The sequence below is a fragment of the Peromyscus maniculatus genome, chromosome 18 (assembly GCF_049852395.1).
Source record: "Peromyscus maniculatus bairdii isolate BWxNUB_F1_BW_parent chromosome 18, HU_Pman_BW_mat_3.1, whole genome shotgun sequence".
NCBI lineage: Eukaryota > Metazoa > Chordata > Mammalia > Rodentia > Cricetidae > Peromyscus > Peromyscus maniculatus.
The window spans coordinates 37,384,092-37,405,415 of record NC_134869.1 but is presented as its reverse complement, the minus strand read 5'-3'; the positions used below and the strand labels follow the sequence as shown (position 1 = coordinate 37,405,415).

General features: G+C 39.7%; 1 protein-coding gene across 1 annotated transcript; it reads right to left on the bottom strand.

Annotated features, from left to right (window-relative positions):
* Positions 1-19,562: 19,562 nt before the first annotated feature.
* LOC121823801 (uncharacterized) lies at positions 19,563-20,474 on the bottom strand. The gene has a single exon (XM_042263573.2). The coding sequence runs from the start codon at positions 20,472-20,474 to the stop codon at positions 19,563-19,565; it is 912 nt and encodes a 303-aa protein (XP_042119507.2).
* Positions 20,475-21,324: the final 850 nt, after the last annotated feature.

The following is a 21,324-nucleotide window of genomic DNA, read 5'->3' as shown; positions in this document are numbered from 1 at the left end:
CATAACAAATATCAATGTAGCACTTACATTGTATTAAATATAAGGAATCTGCAGGGAATATGAATATCACAGAGTATGAAAGGACACACATAGGCAGCATGCCACTACACCATTTAGTACAGTGGGTTTAGCATACATATATCTTGATGTCTATGAGAACTCTGAAGACAAAGCCGTTCACATATTGAACAATGCTTCATTGAGCAAATATCTCAACTTTCTGTGCTCTTGTTTAAATGTCATGATGCCTATTTCACTACTTAAGGTTGTTAATTTTTCAACATAGTATTTTACACTAGACTGTAACAGGAAAAGAGTATCATTATTTAAGGAGTTCACTCTTCTGAAAAAATATTAAAAAATTATTTATGTAGAATAGTCATACCATGTTAGATAGACTTAATATCATGTTTGATTATTGCTCTTTAGATACTAAGTTGGTTTTGGAATATGCATATAAAAGCAAGTGGACAAGATGTGTGGGGGTAAACTTTTATATAATGGTCAAATGGCTAAGGGTTCTAGATAGCTGGTTGTCTCAGTTAGGGTTACTATTGTTGTGATGAAATGCTATGACCAAAAGCAAGTTTGGGAGGAAAGAGTTTATTGGTTTAATGCTACTAAATTACTGTTCATCACGGAACAAACTCAGGAGAGAAACACAAACAGGGCAGGAACTTGGAGGCACAAGCCAATGCAGAGGCCATGGAGGAATGTTGCTTACTGCCTTGCTCAGTTGCTTTCTTATACAATCCAAGACCACCAGCTCAGGCATGGCTCCACCCACAATGAACTCAGCCCTCTCACATCAAACACTAATTAAGAAAATACCCCACAGGTTTGCCCACAATTCAGTCCTATAGAGGCATTTTTCGGTAGAAGTTCCCTCATCTGATGGATTTATCTTGTGTCAACTTGACAGAATCCTAGCCAGGACACTGAAAAATATTATTTCTTTTATTTCTGACCTTAAAATACTCAGAGACTTTCAAAGAGATTTCAGAGATATTACGATTTGAATTAACAGAGTAAAAGTCATCTAACCATATGAGCAAGCATAATCTAATATATTTTGAAGAGAGATCACAGGAATGATGAGTTCTAGATCTTTCTCCTGTCTCTTTCTTCCTCTGTCTTCCACCTCTTCCACCCTCTCCTGCCCTCCAATCCTGTTCCTTAGCTGTAGCATTCATATTATCTTGCCCTGGACTGAAGAGGTTGTGATTTGGAGCCTTCAAACTATGGGGTTTGGTCTTCTAAAGATCTCAGGCTGTATACTCAGACTTGTTTACACTGTCTTCTTTCCTGGTTTCCACATGCACATATGAAAGATTTGGGAACTTTCTGATCTCCATCACTACATGATCCAATTCCCGTAAGAATCTCCTCATATGTCTACATCAACAATACTCACATGTATCTTACTATTTTTGTTTCTCTGGAGTTATTAATAATATAAGTAACTCTGAAGTCACTTGAATGATGGGATTTAGATGGAAGGGTAGACATACAGATTGTTTCCATATTGAAAGGAGTAAGATTGAAAAAGGGTATGAGTTCACATTTATAGGTATCACAATTGTGAGACCCCTGTGAAATGGCTGTGTTTTGGAATGGAAGTGAAAAATTCCATTTTTTCAAGATGCCGGGATGCCTATTGTTAGATCATGTCCCTTAGGCATGAGAGGGATAATGCACCCTTGAAATCCCATCAATATGGCTGCCTGAACAATACAATCATAACGACAACATCATTTGACATGGCCAACACTAGATTATCCTCCATATTGTGAAAAGCCCATATTTACACCCTAAATGAGTGACTCCAAAAAAAATGAGGCAGCATGTACTGACCATAATTATGGCTTTATTAGTGGACATACACACAGGATTATATTCTTCTTGTCTTATTCAGGAATCATACTCATCTACTCTCTACACAATGTACATTTTTTTAATTTAATTTAATTTCACATATCAGCCATGGATTCCCTTGTTCTCCCCCCCCCTTGCTTCCTCCCCACTTCTCCCCAGCCCACCCCCTATTACCATCTCCTCCAAGGCAAATATTCCCCTGAGGATTGAGTTCAACCTAGTAGATTCAGTCCAGGCAGGTCCAGTCCCCTCCTCCCAGGCTGAGATAAGTGAGACAGTTGATTAGCTTGATCTGTTTAGGAGGCATCCAGGCAGTAGGACCGGGTCCTGTCCTCAGTGCATGAGCTGTCTGGAACCTGGGGCTTATATAGGGACACTTGGATGTACATTTTTTATCAACAACCATGAGGATATTTGTCACATGAGCAAATTTACCCATGAAAATTTCAAGAACATTTACTATAACTATATATTATGAGTATGATGGCACTTAAGATAATAACCATGGTAGAGTTGCTAACAAATACAATATCACTAGAGACAGTTAAAATCCTGTCAGCAGGGTTGCCAGTATTTTCATGATAAAAATTCTATAATTATCTACAAAAAAATTCTATAGTTAGTTATTTACAAAAGAAAAAAGAAAATATTGAGAAAAACTGAAAAATCATTGTAATACTCTTATCTAAATTTGCACAAAAAGTCGTTGTCTATGTATATCTTACTCTTCATTTGAACAGAGAAGCAAGATAAGAAAAACAACAATTATCTATTATGTAACAGGATTAATCATGGGCTTGGGAAAGCAATGACACATTTTTCAATGTTTGATTTTAATAGTCCTAAAAATCCCACACTATTTTGTAATTCAATAAAATAATTTTATAAGTTTATATTACCCAAAAAACTCTGTTAGAGAACACTGCCTTTTTTTCCTTTGTGCATGGTTGTTAACTGAAGATAGATGAATGGATGCAGAAATAGATAGAAAGATAGATGATAGATAGATACATACATACATACATAATACACACACATACATACATACATAAATACATACATACATACATACATACATAGGTAGATACATAGATAGATACACAGATACACAGATAAATACATAGATAGATACATAGATACATAGATAGATCTTGTGCCCACCTCTCCTCTCATTTCTAGGACTTTATATGTGCATCCACCCAGCAGCATCTAGAAAGACCTTATTAGCATAGTGTCTTCTATTGCCAATGGTTCTCATAACTATCTACCTCCTTTTCTGAAAGACTCCCTGAGCCCTGGGAAGAAGGGATTGATGAAGTCATCGCATTTGGGACTCAGTGTTCTAAGGTCTTTCACTCTGCACATTGTCCAAATAAGCAGAAAGGGGTAATAAAAACACCCCAGACATAGATTATGTAATGGTCTAGTACCTTTAAATTTTCTTGGTGCTAATAAGAAAGGAACAACAGCTGCAGAGACATTGGATAATAGAAAAAACTACAGAATTAAATTAGCCTATATACTTTAAAGATGTGCTGACCTCAGCATATATGGAAACCAGGATATGTGTTACATTGGGGACAAGGTTTTGCTTTTGTTTCTACAGGAGAAGAAAAGCTAAGGACACCATCAAAATTGATAAAAATTTGACTTGAACAAGAGAGACAGCTTAAATTAGAAGAGGTTCATTGGCCAGCATGGCCATCCAATTTAAATTAACTTATACCACTAACAAATACTTTTCATTTAATCAGATATAACTTACCAAAAGGGAAACTCCCCAAAATTAGGGTTGGGTAAGGGTTTTTGATTTTTGAAGGCTAAGGAATCTGAAGAACACTGGACAAATGAGACATCTGAAGAAAAAGGGCAAATCATCCAGAAAAAAGGATCCCAAGAAAAAGAGTAAATTAGCCTATTGGTATAGCACATATTTTATAAGTCTTCCTAATTGTTTGTTTCTGTTCTCTACAGACAACACAAATGGTCTTTATGTAGTCCCAGTTCAATTAAAAATTAAAGCTGATTTTGGAGTTGGAGCTTGGCTCTCTCCTTCTCTAAACCCAATCATGCTTATTTAAAGGAAAATCCAAAATTTCTGTATCATGTCAGAAGAGCCATCTGATACGGAACAGAAGAAAACCAAAATTAAGGAACTATTTTATTGCCACTAATCTCATAATTCTTTGATTCTATTTTGATTTTTTAAATCTTTTCTTAAGGTATAAATTTTATATCAAAATTTATAAGATCAATATGTATTGCCTGTACATGTTTTGGTGTTTGAGTCTCTATCAGTTTTCTGCAAGGAATCATGACCAGGCCTAACAGCAAGTTTGAAGTCTCCAAACAGATGATGGGGCCCCACAACAATCATTCCACATGGACAATAATCATACCACTAAGCTAACAAATAAAGATCAGCTTTGGACCACAAACTGCTCAGGACAATTTTGAGATGGCTAGCTGAGATGATCCAGCCTCATAGACTACTCAAGCAAGGATTTGAGATAAGCCCTGCAATTTCACATTATGCAGAGATTGGACAGCAAATGATACAGCTACCTCTCCCACTACTTGACAATTAACTGAAAAATTTTCTTTTCTGGATCCCCTAAAGATAACTTTGTCTCCAAACCACAGGAAGTAATTTTAAGAACAAGATGCCCACATTCCCAAGAGGTGGGGTGGGGGTTTTTTGGTAATTCTATGGATTTTGGATACTTGTCATTGTTTAAGATGGTTGGTTACAAGTTGTTATTGTTAATTGTTAGGAAAAAAATTAAACAAAGGACATTAGATTCAGGATTCTTATCTAAAAAAAGAGGATATAGATAAGAGGTAGATTATTTTATCTAATACAGGAAAAAAAGAGAGAATATGGATATAAAAAGATTAAAAGGGTAGATTATTGAATCTACTCTGAAAACAAAAAAGAGAGGATATAGTTATGACAAGATAAAAAGGGTAGATTATACAATCTACTTTTAGAAGGCAAGTACTAGTTTTAAGTATTTTACATTGGATTGGATTTTTTATAATGTATACAAAATATATATTGCTACAAATTTGCGATTGATTTATATAGATATGATAAGATAAAGGGGTAGATTATTAAAGCTACTTTTAAAAGGCAACTACTAGTGGAACTTTATGTATTGTATAAAAATTTTGTATATTGATTCAAATTTGAGATTACTTTTGTTAGAATATATTTTACATATATTTCTAATCTTGTTCAAGATATTGTACCTATACAGTTGATTTAATAATGTAATGAAATTTGCTAATTCTTGAAAGTTATTATTACCAACTAATTAGAATATAAAGAAATGAAAGTTAGTAGTTAGTCATTACAATTGAACTTATAGTCATATTAGGTATGTTTTCAAGGTCAAGCAGAGATATTTTAGATAGACAGGTCATCTTCAAACACTTCAGAGATCTATAGAATATGGCATTTAAGATGTTTTAATAACATACATTTTTTTTCTCTTTTATGACTATGAGATAAATCTGCTCATCGCAGCAATAATCTACTTCAGAGAAGATGGATGCTATGAAATTCTGTATGCTGTGAATGTGTGTTGATAAATAAAATGCTGATTGGCTAGTAGCCAGGCAGGAAGTATAGGCAGGATAAGTAGACAAGGAGAACTCTGAGAAGAGGAAAGCAGAGTCAGGAGTCACCAGCCACACAGAGAGGAAGCAAAATGACAAGGCAGAACTGAGAAAAGGTACCAAGCCACATGGCTAAACAAAGATAAGAATTTTTGGTTAATTTAAGTGTAATAGCTAGTCAGTAATAAGCCTGAGCTAATGGCTGGGTAGTTGTAATTAATATAAGCCTCTGTGTGTTTATTTGGGTCTGCATAGCTGTGGAATGGGTAGGACACAGGAAAATTTTTAGCTATAGATGGGCATTGAAGAAACTCCATACGGAGTTTACTTTCATTGAGGCAAAAGTTAGCCACTGGGCAAGAAAGTGCCCTTGCATCAACTGCTGACAGTATGCTGTCCAAAATGGACAAGCAGGAAACAAAACAAGGAAGAAAGGGAATTTAGAAAACCCTGCTTCACAGAGGAGTCTGTCAGACATCCTAAGCCTGTAGGCCAAAGAGGATGCCCCAATGTTGCAGAGAAACCTCAGTTGACTGTCCAGGAAGCTGGCTATTTCTGTCATAACCCACATTTTTTGGAAGCCACTTGTTTGCACTTCCTGTTTTCTAGGTAACTTTTTCTTCTTGGGTCTCTGAGGGAGTTGAAGATTAGGTAGTTACAGTTTTCCTTGTTAACAGTTTCAGAAAAGAAACTCAATAAGAGGTGTAAAGTGTATAAGTTTGAAAGAAATAAAAGATAGTTTTCAGTTGGTAATACAAGTTAGGATAGAAAGTGAATTAGGTACATTTTGGACTCACCAAAATAGGATAGATAATGGAATATTTTCTCTGAATTTGTCAAATGCAAATGGACTAGACATTGTTGATATATTTATTGCTTGTATATATTATATATAGTTATTGGACATATTACATATAGTTTTTATATTAGTTATAACACTTTTTATTTTAGATTAAAAAAGGGGAAATGTGGTGATGTTTTATTTGTGTACCCCAATAAAGCTTTTCTGAAGATCAGAGGAAAAAGCCAGCCACTATATTAAACATAGAAGTCAGGCAATGGTAGCACATGCCTTTTATCCTAGCATTTGGGAGGCAGAGCTCCACGCAGATCTCTGTGAGTTCAAAGCCACTTGGGGAACAGAGCCAGGCATGGTGACACACACCTTTAATCCCAGTACTAACCATAGATGTCTGGAGGTCTGTACAGACAGACAAGAAGTGATGTAGCTGCCTGGAGAGAGGAAATGAGATGGCAGAACTGAAAGGCATATGGACATGGGTATACAGAAAGTAGGTCTCTTTGGAGGCTGAGGTCTGGTAAGAATGTGGCTGGCTTCTTTCTGCTTTTCTGATCTTTCAGCTTTCACCCAAATATCTGGCTTCAGGTTTTTTTATTAATAAGACCATTTAGCAATTTGCGTTACAGGATCTCTGTATTAGTTCCTATTTGCTGTGGAAGGAAGCTTCTCTCATGATAGAAGAGCAATATATTCACCTCTGCCCTCCCCCGATCCAATCCTCCTCATGTTCTATTCAGAAAATGGCAGGCCTCCCATGGATGTCAACAAAACATGGCATATCAAGTTGTAGTAATACTAATCACCTCATTTTGTATTAAGGCTAAGCAGGGCAACCCAGTATGAGGAGTAGGGTCCCAATGGTCATTAAAGGAGTCAAAGACTGCCCCTGCTCCCACTGTTAGCAGTCCCAGAAGAGGACCAAGCTACACAACTGTCACATATATGCAGAGAGCCTTTATCAGTTCCATACAGACTCCCTGATTGTTGGCTCAGTCTCTGTGAGCTCCTATGAGCCCAGGTTAATTGATTGTGTAGCTCTTCTTGTGATGTCCTTGACCCCTCTGACTCCTACAATCCTTCCTCCCTCTCTTCAGCAGGACTTTCCAAGTTCAGCCTGGATGTTTTGACTGTGGGTCTGTGCATCTGTTTCTGTCAGTTGCTGGATGAAGTCTCTCTGGTAACAATTGGGCTAGGCAGCAATCTATGAGGATAGCAGAATATTGTGAGGCATCATTACATTGTCTTTCTTGTTTTTGCCAATTGTGTTTGGTTCTATTCTAGGCCTCTGGGCTATCGAGCCTCTTGGACCTAGCACTGTAGGTAGTGCCAGGCATGGGCTCACCCTCTTGGCATGGGTATCAGGCTGGTCCAACATTGGTTCATCACTCCTAAATCTCTGCACCATCCTTACATCCCATAGACAGGACATCCCATAGACAGGACAGACTGTAGGTCAAAGGTTATGTGGCTGGGTTGGTGTCCCAATCCTTCCACTTGAAGTCTTGTCTGGCTGCAGGAGATGGTCTGTTCAGGCTACATATCCCCTGTTGCTAGGAGTCTTACCTGGGGTCATCCTTGTAGATTCCTGGGAGATTCCCTTGCACCAGTTTTCTGCCTGACCCCCAAATGCCCCCACCCACCTCCGATTGTCTCTTTCAGTACTCTCCCCCTCAATCCCCCCCCACCTGATCTTGGAGAAAATCTAATTCTAAGGAGTCTAATGATGTTAGTATTGTCATTAACATGTTAATTCTTGGTTGTAGAGTAGAGGTTATTAGATTTATAAAGACAATATTGTAGGTATTCCATGAAAACTGTAAGAAATAATTACGTGGCAGAATATTGAGTTCTAACATCATCTTCTAATATATCTAATTAGATAATAAATTGAAATAAATGACAATTCTAAGATACACTAAGCACATGTTTATATACACAAATATTAACATACACATATAAATATATCAACATTAATAAAACTAGAAATTTGAAGTGCATGTAGAAGCAATAAGACTAACCTGTGTATCCGATCCATAATACTATTGACCCATTGTAATAGAAAATCAATAGTATCATATTTCTTTTTGAATGGTTTACAGTAATATATCTTCCCACTTAAAAATTTATTTTTCAAAGTAGAGCTATAGTAGTGATGTCTTAAAGATAATATACACATATTGTTGCTTTCATGTATCTATTAAAAATAATGTTCTTGTCTCCTCTCTATACTTAAAATATAAACTTGACATAATCTTCCTCATAATACAAACATTAATTAACTGTTGCCTGCCTGGTGCAATTGCACCGGTCATTACTGGACAGTCAGGATTAATTTAAGTCATTTCATCCCAGAATTTTGTATGCTACCCTGTGCACTGTCTCCTGGATATATGTGTCAAGGAGACATGGGGAATTAGAATGAAAACAAGACATCGTGAACAGGCTACAAAGTATTTCCAGAATTGAGCAGTCAGAGGCACATGCATGTCAGTGCATTTTATAGTCAGGGATCAAGACAAGCACATAATTAAGATGAAGATCAAGGGAAGTAGCTGTGGGATCCTTGTGTCCTGACTAGGTGATGATTTACTAACTTAATTATTCCAGGCTCTTCCAAGGAAAACGAGGGTGTCTGTGCTTTAATGGATGTTGTTCTCACATATGCCACCGGGCATTAGCTGACATACACAAATAATTATATCTTATTCAGTTTGAAAATATGTCAAGACCAAGGATAGAAGGTTAGAGCTAATGCCTTTGATTCTCTTGGCTTAATTATAAATTTACATAAAATGCATTTCTTGTGTGTTCTTCATGTCTTGTCTGACAGTCAGATAGCCAAACTTTTGGACTGAGACAACTGGGCCATGGTAAGATATTTAATATTAGAAACATGCAAGATATTTGAAATGGAAGCACTTCAGCTGTTTCCATACAATTCTGTTTGTATTTTATTTTTAGAAACAATGACTATCACACACTGTATAAAATGATTGAATATCCTACTTTTGATCAGCAAAAAAGAATTCAATGGCAGTAGTTTATAAGAGTATTTGCAGAAACATAAGCATATTTTTAAAAACATCAGCATTTTCCAAATTTTTGGACAGGGAAGGTACTACTTTCACTTCAAATTTACAGTACTTAGGTATGTGAGAATTCATGTCTTATTAAGAAAATTAGTGGAAAGTGTATAAGTCAAAGATTTCTTAGCAAAAATTAATTTCTGCAAAGGAAATGCATAGTTTTGTGTTGTCTTCATTTTATCAATTAATTCTCTTCTTTAGAGAAGGGATGCTATGGCTTCCTTCTCTCTATGCCTCTGCATACAGCTCTCTTTAGACAGATATCTTGTAAATTTGGGAACATTTTATTTCAAGTCAGTGATTATAAAATGGACACAACAATAACCAAAAAGATTGAGTGCATGTTCGCTTAAAACAACTTGCCATTTAACAGAGTTCATGGAACTTCCAACCTACCGTTATTTCAAATTCTAGTTGAGTTTATCGTGGCCTTTCATGTTGTCTTAGTGATGGGGTCAGAAGGGGTCTTTCTTAATGCCAGTCCTTTTGAGTCAAGAAATTTCTTTCCTGTTGTCTTTTTTTGTTTGTTTGTTTTTATACATTTTATCAAGGTCTATAGCTGTTTCAAAAATAAATTTAACAGACACTAAACTAATTGGTTTGTACATGTTAAATATTTTAGTGACATTTTGAAACTCAGGAAAGAATACAATCTTAGTATTAAGGTATTTGAAAAAAAAAATGGACAGAATGACTTTCTTGGCTAGCCTGGCTTGTGATTCTGATTTGGTTCCTTTTTCCTTTTATAGTCCTAGCTATCTTCATACTGTATTCCTCCTGGTAACCATAGAAACAGTATCGTGCAGTTTCTTGAAGTAGAAGAATAGCTAGTGCCTGAAGACATCTATGAGAAAATATATGAACATAATTACACCCTAATTATTATATATGATACCTAACATTGTATATTCGATGTTAATGTCCTATGTGCCTGAATGAAGGATAGAATCCATGACCTTTCCTCCTCAGATGATGCTGATAGATGATATCAAAAGAAGTTCCTGAAATTTGGGGAGAAGAAAACTAATGAAGGCAATAAAGCCTTTTAATTTTACTCACAATGAAGCTTGTGAGTAAAAAGTTTTGAACAATTTCTGTCTCCTGGTCTTTCAGATATATCAGGTGTTGAGTGAAATCTCATGTACTGATTTTTGCTTCTGTAACTTGGCATTATATTTTAGATCACTTTATAGTATGCTTTTGATGTGACATCAGTCATTTTGCAAGTAACATGGTAACCTATTTGATCCATAAATATTTGTCTGTTAGTTGCTAGTAAGTATATATGTACTTAGTGTAGTATGTACAGTTATGAAGAAAGTACTAACAGAGATGTTAGTATGTCTGTTAGTGCTTTTCTCATAACTGTACTTATTCTGTGCATAAAAAATGTCATATCTTCTCACAAACAAGCACTATTAAGTGATAATGAATATTTTAGCCATAGATAAAATTACATAGCAATAAAATCTTCATTGCTTTTTATTTAATTAATATTCACGAATTACATTGTTCATTGATTTATCTACCTAAGGGATCTAAAAGTAATTTTATCGATTTTTATAGCATTGCCTAATAGGTGTCATACAAATTTATTGTTCATAAATTAAAAATAGTGAAATGTACAAGAATTTGGTTAATATTAGATGCTAAATTTCTTACGAGTATTCCAACAAAGTAAGAATCATTACTCCATAAATCAAGTTTACCCAATATTCACTTAAATAATAAATGAAGGTAAATGTTTTTTCTTAAAAAAATGAAATTATAAAGTAAATGACCATGTTTAATTGAAGGAAATTTATAATGTCTTCTATAAGGAATTTCCTACTTTGAAAGTTGATCTATGGTGTGGTGATATTGTGTTCCCCAAAATATTGTGCATCCTAATAAACTTATCTGGGATCAGAGGACAGAACAGCCACTAGACATAGAGACCAGAAAATAGTGGCACACACATCTTTAATCCTAGCATTCTGAAGGCAGAGATCCATCTGGATCTTTGTGAGTTTAAAGCCACACTGGAAAGCCGGGCGTTGGTGGCGCACGCCTTTAATCCCAGCACTCGGGAGGCAGAGCCAGGTGGATCTCTGTGAGTTCGAGGCCAGCCTGGACTACCAAGTGAGTTCCAGGAAAGGCGCAAAGCTACACAGAGAAACCCTGTCTCGAAAAACCAAAAAAAAAAAAAAAAAAAAAAAAAAAAAGCCACACTGGAAATAGCCAGGCATGGCGACTCATGCCTTTAATTCCAGGAAGTGATGGCAGAAAGCAGAAAGATATATAAGGCATGAAAACCAGGAACTAGTGCTGGTTAAGCTTTTAGGCTTTTGAGCAATAGCTCAGCTGAGATTCATTCTGGATGAGGACTCAGAGGCTTCCAGTCTGAAGAAACAGGATCAGCTGAGGAATTGGCGAGGTGAGGTGAGCTTTTTGTGGCTTGTTCTGCTTCTCTGATCTTCCAGCATTGACCCCAGTACCTGGCTCTAGGTTTGATTTTTATTAATAAGACCTTTAAAATTCGTGCTACACTATGGTCTTTTAGAAAGCTGCCTGTGTTCCTCCACAGGTCCAACAATGAGGAAGCATTAATTTCCCATCAACCAAAGTGCACCCTCTGAAATTGCTTTGTGGTTTTGCTTCTGTAATGTGGATCTTAACTACCTCCAAAAGCCATAAGCTAAATTTTTGCTCCTTACTTGGTAGCAGTATTGTAATGTGGTATACATGTTAGGAATGAGAACCTGGTTGGAGGAATAGGTCACAGGGGGTATGCCCTTGAAGGGACTCAGTTTCTCCACTACTCTCACCTTGTGCACCATGAGGTCATCAGCTTGGCAGTATCACAGGCCCCCTGCTAGGAATTCACTACCTTGACTCAGGCACAAAACAATAGGGTCCAGTGGCCATGGAGTGACCATAGATGGACATCTCTCTCTGCAATTATGAGCCAACATGAATCAATATTCTGATTATGTTTATTGCATCCATCATTGAATAACAGCAACAGAAAGCTGGTTAACAAGCACATCTGCACTCTTGCTTGTGGTTGAAACAGCCTACCTGTTGCTCGATTTAAATAATAACAAGCCAGCTGGCCGTCGGTGGCATATGCCTTTCATCCCAGCACTCGGGATGATCTCTATGAGTTCAAGGTCAGCCTGGTCTACACAGAGCAAGATCCAAGACAGGTACCAAAACTACACAGAGAAACCCTGTCTCAAAATAATAATAATAATAATAATAATAATAATAATAATAATAATAATAGCATGCTTCGGGTGTCCCTTTATGAGGCTGGAAAGCTCCACGGTCATCATGAGAATCACTTGACCCCAAAAGAACCAACACACAAAGACACTAAGAGCAGACAGCTACAACCCTGGGTCCTCTGCCCTTCAGATTTCTGAACAGATAGACAATGGGGGGAAAGATGAGGCTTCCACTTAAAGCAGATGTCTCCTTTGCACAGGCAGTGAGGCATGCTATGTTCAGACGTTAGCCACAATGAAGGCTGAGTACTCAGCTCTAAACTCCAGCAATAGAAATATCAATCTAAGTTTTTCTTTTAACTTATCTTTGTGCAGTTCCATCTCTGCATTGCTACAGTCCAACTTACCTGATGCAAAGCACATTCTCTATCTCACACCAAAGACATTCACACTAAAACGAGGATGACTGTTTAAGTGTAATCATCTAGAAAGTCCAGGTTACTAAAGGTAGGTTTGATTTGAGCAACTGTTTCTTTAGATATATTTAGACTTGGAAGACAACAGAGCTCAGTGATATTTAGTGAACCATATTCCATCATCTTCTTAGAATCTCTTGAATCCATTAATAAGGAAGTCATTCATCCAATGTACCCTTCTATTGTCATGTAATATTAATTTTGTTATAGTAAACATTTTTAACATACTTTATGGTTTCAATACTATTTCTCCTACAAATTTTTATTTTGTTGGGACAACCTTATGAATTGAATTATAATATTTATATACAATGAAATATGAGGTTTAGACATAACCATTGATTTCTGAAATTGATTTTCAAACAGTTCATAAGGGACAAGTTCAAGTTTCATGGGAAAAAATGATGTATAGAAATAGGAAGTAGATTTCAGCCCCAGCAGCAGACCAACAGGTAAGAGTCCTGTGGGCAGGCAGCTACCACCACTGCCACCCATTGGGCCCTGTAACCTATAAGACCCACTCCATTGCCCAAACATACCAAACCCATCATTCACCACCACCCCCAACCTCAGTCAACCATTTACCACAAAATCATCAACCGCTAGAGGCACAAGCACCACCTGCAACATTTGGAGAGAGACATGAGTGACTGGTCTCCCAGCTTAACTGCCCCAGTCCCTAGGCCCTATGGGCTGGATCTGTCCCATGCCCCTCCCCCTGCCATTTCAACTTCAGCAGCCAACTAACAGGTAAGAGTCCTGCAGGCAGGTTGTGCCACCACTGCCGCCACTCACTGGACTCTGTAACCTGTAAGACCCACTCCACAGCCCAAGCCCTCTGAGGCTATCATCCTACCCCTGGCCAAGCATCTGCCAAAAAGTCAGAAGACCCTGGAGGCATAAGCACCAACTGTACCAATTGGAAAAAGAGGATCAGCAGCTCCTAGAGGCACAAACACCACCTCCACCAATTGGAAAAAGAGCAGCCCCCCTGTGAACAGCCCTCTGCAGCAACATCAGCAGACCCTACAGGCACAAGTGCCACACACACCAGTTGGAAGAACAGGCACAGGCAAAACCTACACCAGTTCGAAGAACAGACTCCATAGGCACAGGCACAACTCACACCATTTAGAAGAACAGAGCCCATAGGAACAATAAAAGCCCACACCAGCCCGAAGAACTGGACAATACACTGGATCTAGGCATCCAAACACCCCCAAATCTCAGCTGACCTGAGTCAACACTATTTGACCTGACAAGCAGCCAATCACCAGAACTCTTGGCCACTCAGGGCAAAAGACAATAAGGGAAACAGACAATACAGGAACAAAAGACACATCAACAAAGACATCACAAGAATCGACACCTGTTCCTATAATTATCCCAAACCTAGGTGGGTAACAGCAATGTGAGAATACATTCAACAACAGCACCACCAGAACCTAGTGATTCTACAACAGCAAGACCTGAACATCCCAATGCAGATTAAACAGAAGAAAGTGACCTTAAAAATAACTTTATGAAGATGATAGAGGCCCTTAAAAGGAAATAAGAAATCCCATTAAAGAAATGGAGGAAAAAAACAAACAAAAAATCGCAAGAAATCAATAAATCCCATAAAGAAAGTCAAAGAAAAGCAATCAAACAGATGAAGGAAATGGTTCAAGACTTGAAAATTAAAATAGAGGCAATAAAGGAAGCACAAACCAAGGGAATGCTGGAAATGGACAATCTGGGTAAATGAACAGGAACTACATATGCAGATATAACCAATAACATTCATGAAATGGAAGAGAGAATCTCAGGCATTGAAGATATGATAAAGGAAATAGATTCATTGGTCAAAGAAAATATTAAATCCAACAAATTCTTAACACAAAACACCCAGTAAATCTGGGACACCATGAAAGGACCAAAACTAAGAACAACAGGAATAGAAGGAGGAGAAGAATTCCACCCCAAGGCACAGAAAATATATTCAACAAAATCACAGAAGAAAACTTTTCCCAATTCAAAGGACATGCCTATGAAGATACAAGAAGCTTACTGAACATCAAATAGATTAGACCAAAAGAAAAAGTCCCTTTGCCACATAAACAAAACACTAAACATACAGAATAAAGAAAGAATATTAAGAGGAGCAAAGAAAAAGTCCAAGTGACTTATAAAGGCAGACCCATCAGAATTACACCCAACTTCTCCATGGAGATCCTGAAAGCCAGAAGGTCCAATAAAGATGTTTGCAGACACAAAGAGATCGTGGATGCCAGCCCAGACTTCTAAAGCCAGCAAAACCTTAAATCACAAAAGATGGAGAAAACAAGATATCTACAACAAAACCAGATTTAAACAATATCTATCCACAAATCCAGACCTACAGAAAGTACTAGAAGGAAAACTTCAACAGGAGTAAGTTAGCTGCACCCACAACAACACAGTTAATAGATAATCTTAAACCAGAAAATCCCAAAGAAGGAAAACACACACACACAAACACACACACACACACACACACACACACACACACACACACTACCACCATCAACAATAAAACCAAAAAATGGCAGGTGCTGTGGGATGTCTTTCTGTATGCTGTGAATATGTGTTATTCCCATGGGCTAATAAATAAAGCTGCCTTAGCCTATGACAGGGCAGGATGGAGCCAGGTAGGACAACCCAAGAGAGATGGTGAGAGGAGAAATTAGAGTAAAGGGGAGACACCAAACCACTGTTCAATGAGTAACACATATTGGGGCACAGGTAAAGTCACAGAACACGTGGCAATATATAGATTAATAGTTATGGGTTGAGTTAAGTTATAAGAGCTAGCTAGTAAGAAGCCTAAGCCATAGGCAATATAATTTGCAATTAATATTAAGCCTCTTAATGATTATTTTATAAGCGGCTGTGGGACCACGGGGCCAGGTGGGACCGAAACTTCCCTCTACAGATAGGAATTAACAATCACTTGTAGTGGGTAGCTGTTCCAGCTTTGACCTTGAAGCACCGCCTCAGTGAGGCAGCTGGTAACTGCCACACCTACATATGACATGCCCCTGGGGCATGGCTGAGATGGGAACCCTTAAGACCCCAGATCCATCCTTGATCCAGCTCCTCATGATCCTGGATGCTGGATGGCAGACCCAGTCAGTGTTCTCCAGAGAACTCCATTGGACTGCACTTCACCTCTCCTGGATCCTGTAACCAACCCATTTACTGGCTATAAGTTACCCCCAAATAAACCCCCTTTTAACCACATGGAGTTGCCTTTTTAAATCCCCCCATTATCTGGTTCCCTATGCGGGGCAAATTCCTGTCGCCTCCACCCTCAGCCTCTTCTCTCATGTATTGTACCTATACAGCTGATCTCACAATTAATGTAAATTTCTGGTCCTTGAATGTTATTATTACAAACTATTTATGATAGTAAAGAAATGCAGGTTAGTAGTTAGTTACCTATTACAATCAAACTTGTAGTCATGTTATATATATATATTTCAAGGTCAAACAGTGATATATTTTAGATAGACAGGTGGTCTTCAAATACTTCAGAGATCTACAGAATATGGCATTTAAGATGGTTTAACAACATAAAGTTGTTTTGTTTTGTTTTTTGTTTGTTTGTTTGTTTTTTAATGACAATGAAAAATGCCTGTTCCTGGAAGCACCAATCAACTTCAAGGAAGATGATGGGCATTGAAGAAACTCCATATGGTATTTACTCTCTCTGTGGCAAAAGTTAGCCACTGGGCAAGAAAGTGCCTTTGCCTCTACTGCTGACAGTATGCTGTCCAAATTGGGCAGGCAGGACAGAAAAGAAAGTGACTGCAGAACTTTCCCAAGACAAGGAGGGATGGTCCTTCAAAAATCCTGCTTCACAGATAAGTCTGTCAGATATTCTAGGCCTATAGAGCAAAGATGGATGCTCCAACTTTGCAGAGGAACCTTGGGTGACTGTCCAGGCAGCCAGCTATTTCTGTCCTTGGTAGTTGTTTGTTCTACACTTCCTGTTTACTGGGGCAATAGTATAGCCTTCTCAGATCTCTGACAGAGTTGAACACTAGATAGCTATAGTTATCTTTTTACCAGACTCAGAAGAAAAACTTACTAAAGAGGTGTACAGTGTATAAAGTTGAGAGACATAGGGGCCGGGCGGTGGTGGCGCACGCTTTTAATCCCAGCACTCGGGAGGCAGAGCCAGGTGGATCTCTGTGAGTTCAAGGCCAGCCTGGGCTACCAAGTGAGTTCCAGGAGAGGCACAAAGCTACACAGAGAAACCCTGTTTCGAAAAACCAAAAAAAAAAAAAAAAAAAAAAAAAAAAAAAAAGACAGTCTAGGGTTGGTAATGCAAGTTAGAATAGAAAGTGAATTAGGTAAGGCACTTTGGACTCACCAAGATTGGATAGATAATGGAGTATTTTCTCTGAATTTGTCAAATGCTAATGGACCAGACATAATGTAATTCTTGCCTCTCTATATATTTGTATATAGTTATTGTACTTATTGTATATAGTTTTCCTATGTTAGACAAAAAAACCTTTGCTTGCTTTTCGTTTAGATTTTTTTTTAAAGCAGAAATAATGTATGATATTTCGTTTGTTTTCTGACATACTAAGCTTGCCTGGAGATCAGAGGGTCGATCTAGCCTCTACTTAACCATAGAAGTCAGGCAATGGTGGCACACACCTTTAATCCCAGCACTTGGGAAGAGGGAGCAGGAAGATCAGGAGTTCAAGACCACCCCAGGCTACACCAGTCTAAAAGAGAAACAGAGCCAGGTGGCGTTGGTACACGCCTTTAATCCCAGCACTAGGGCGGTAGACACAGGAATATAAGGTGAGTGGAGACAAGATCTGGGCCTTTTAGGTATGAGGATTCAGAGAGATCACTGTTGGCTGCTCCTTTGCTTCTCATTTCTTCAGATTATTAACAGGGTATTTGACTCCTGGTTTTTATTGATAAAACTAAATAGGATCACGCTTCAGGGAGGAGCTTGATCCTGCCCCAATTTTGTATGCTATAAATTATTGACACCATGGGAGGCCTTACCCTTTCTGAGGAGTGGAATGGGCTGGGGTGTAGATAGGAGGTGGGGGAAGGGAATAAGAGGAGAGGAGGGAGGGAAAACTGTGGTTGGTATGTAAAATATTTTTTTTTTTTCGAGACAGGGTTTCTCTCTGTAGCTTTGCGCCTTTCCTGGAACTCACTTGGTAGCCCAGGCTGGCCTCGAACTCACAGAGATCCGCCTGGCTCTGCCTCCCGAGTGCTGGGATTAAAGGCGGGTGCCACCACCGCCCGGCCTCTTATCCTGTTTTAAAGACACATTCTGGACTGACAGCTGGAGAGCCTGCATGGGACCAAAGTAGGCACTCTGAATGTAGGTGACAATGGTGTGGACAGATCTGTTTGTGGGGCCCCTGGCAATGGGACCAGGACCTATCCTGCATACATGAATTGGCTTTTTAGAGCCCATTCCCCATGGTGGGATGCCTTACTCAACCTTGATCGGGGGTGATTAGTCCTGTCTCAACTTGGTATACCAGCCTGTGTTGACTACCCAAGGGAGGCCTTACTCCCTATGAGAAGTGAATGGGGTGTGGGATTGGGGGAAGTAAGGGGCAAATGACAGAGGGGAGGGAGGAGGAACAGTGGTTGTTATGTAAAATGGGGGAAAAAAGTGAAAATTTAAAAAAAGACATTCTGCCATACCAGGTTTATAGTTTTATTAAATGATTTAAAAAAAACAACAACCCTGTTACAGAAATAGATTAAACTTAACCCATCACAGATTTAAAATTGATTGACCGACTCTCTCACAAAGAAAATCTAATCAACTGTGGGTGAGTGGTGGCCTGAATTTCATCACAAACCCAAACCGTAGACAACATTGCAATCCAAGTTTGCCAATCTGATGCAAAGTCAGAATGTCTGCCAGTGTCTAAGGGCCCAGCAGAAAGAAATCAAGTTCAACACTCAATTGGCATGAGCGACCCTGTCCAAAAGGGTGGGAGCCTGTCTGCACAGTGACCCAACCTGCATTTGCTGATTTCATTCTAAGAGGCAGTCCTTTTTCAGATGATCCCCAAGGCACCTGCAGATGGGAAGGTGGACAACATCAGAGAAGGCTTTCACTCCACAATCCAAGTCCCCAGTGAGTCTTCTGCAGAGTCAGGTCATCTGTCATTGATGTAGTCTCAAGGCTCTAGGGTGGAGTCCCTCAGGAGAGGGAGTCTGTTTGGTACTCAGGTGGGCCCAAGACACGCGGGTTTCTCTGCTCTGCTCAGGTCCAGCATGCTTCCTTCCATCCAGTGAAGTACTGGGAGATAAAGGGCGGGGGCGCCTGGTTCCTTGGCCACTTGGCCTGGGTCTTGAGAGAGGAAGAGGAGAGGAGAGGGAAAGGGAGGAGAGGGGAGGGAAGGAGGAGAGAGGAGGAAAAGAGAGGAGGTGGGCACTAGTCTAGGGCCATGGAGGAGTCAGCATGGAGCTAGGTCTATCTCGGCATCCAGGCCTGCACAGCCAAGATGTAATTGACTGTGTAAAGCGCCCAGTGCAGCGCGGCCCCAGCATGGGACAGCTGCCATGTGAGCCAGGCGCGCTGCGATGCACTGGGCTCCCTGCTGCTGGAGGGCACACGCAGGAAGGCCCCTCCAGGGACCTGCAGGTTTTCCAGGACCACCTCCAAGGCACCCACGTGGGAGATGACTCTGGACAGCGGTGAGAGCGACCTGGATGAGCGGGCTTCTGGAGAATGTTGTCTGTGCCTCTTGAGAGAGTTGTGTGGAGCCGCGAGGGGGTCTCTGCGATGCCTGCGCCGCCGGCCAGTCCGCCCGGTTGATCTAGCGTGGGCCCTTCTGTCCTTGACAGGCTGTTTTGAGTGCCGGGAATCTCTTGCCAGGTGTTGTCTCGCTCTGGTAGACTCAGGCTTGTCCCTTCCTCTCTTTCTGGTGGGAGGTGGGCTCGCACTCCTCTTCTCTTCAAGGCGGGAGCCACCCGAGCTATGCCGAGATCCCTTCCGCCTGGAGTTCTTGGCCTCCCTACGACTCTGCCTGCTGCTCCCTTGTCTCACGGGAGACGCCTCCGGGGAGCTCTTACCGCTGTTTCCCCCACTTTCCGAAGGCGAAGGCTCTTCATCTTCTCCCTTCTGGTCTACAGGCTGCTTTCTCTTGGGTGAAGGGCTGAGCTCCTCGGAATTCACAGATCCAGCCTTCCCGACTTCTGTGTTAGCCATGTCTGTCAGCGCCCAGAGCCTCACCTCTGCCTCAGTCTTCCTGTGAGGTCTCTGGGAAGTGATTCTGACTTCAGAGCTGACTGGCTTTAAGGACTGACTCTCTGCAGAGTTTTCCCAGGAGCTTCGGCCACACCCACCAACAGGCCACGCCTCCAGGAAGGCGCTAAATTCCATTGAACAGGATTATGGGTTAGATGTTCTTTGTTTTTTCAAAAAGTTATTACATTGTTTAAAAAATTATTTTACGAGCCGGGCGTGGCGGCGCACACCTTTAATCCCAGAACTCGGGAGGCAGAGCCAGGCGGATCTCTGTGAGTTCAAGGCCAGCCTGGGCTACCAAGTGAGTCCCAGGAAAGGCACAAAGCGACACAGAGAAACCCTGTCTCGAAAAACCAAAAAAACAAAACAAAAAAAAAAAAAAAAAAAAAAAAACAGGATAAGAGGTTGAGGTTACACCAGAGAATTCCTCAGAAATTCAAGTCCAGCTTGGTTTAAACAAGAGCCAGGCTTACAAGGGCTTTATATATAGTAAGACCCTATCTCAAAAAAAAAAAAAAAAAAAAATCAAACCAACAACATATGAGTAATTTGAAGTAAGATATATTTGTTTTTCTTTATCTGAAGAATTGATTTTATCTGAAATGATTGGCAAACAATATTATAGCTGATATCGTGAAGCTCTCTCATTTTCGAATTCAGGAAAATTAACAGGCAGAAGCAATTTTTGTGGTGATATTTTATTTGTGTATCCCAATAAAACTTATCTGTGGATCAGAGGGAAAAGCTGACCACTATAATAAACAGAGGTGGACAGTGGTAGCACACGCCTTTAATCCTAGCATTGGGAGGCAGAGATCCACCCGGACATCTGTGAGTTCAAGGCCACACTGGGAACACAGCCAGGTGTGGTGACACAAGCCTTTAATTCTAACACTAACCATGGAGGTCTGGAGGTCTGTACAGACAGACAGGAAGTGATGTAGCTGAGCAGAAAGAGGAAGTAAGAGGCAGGGACAGAAAGGAT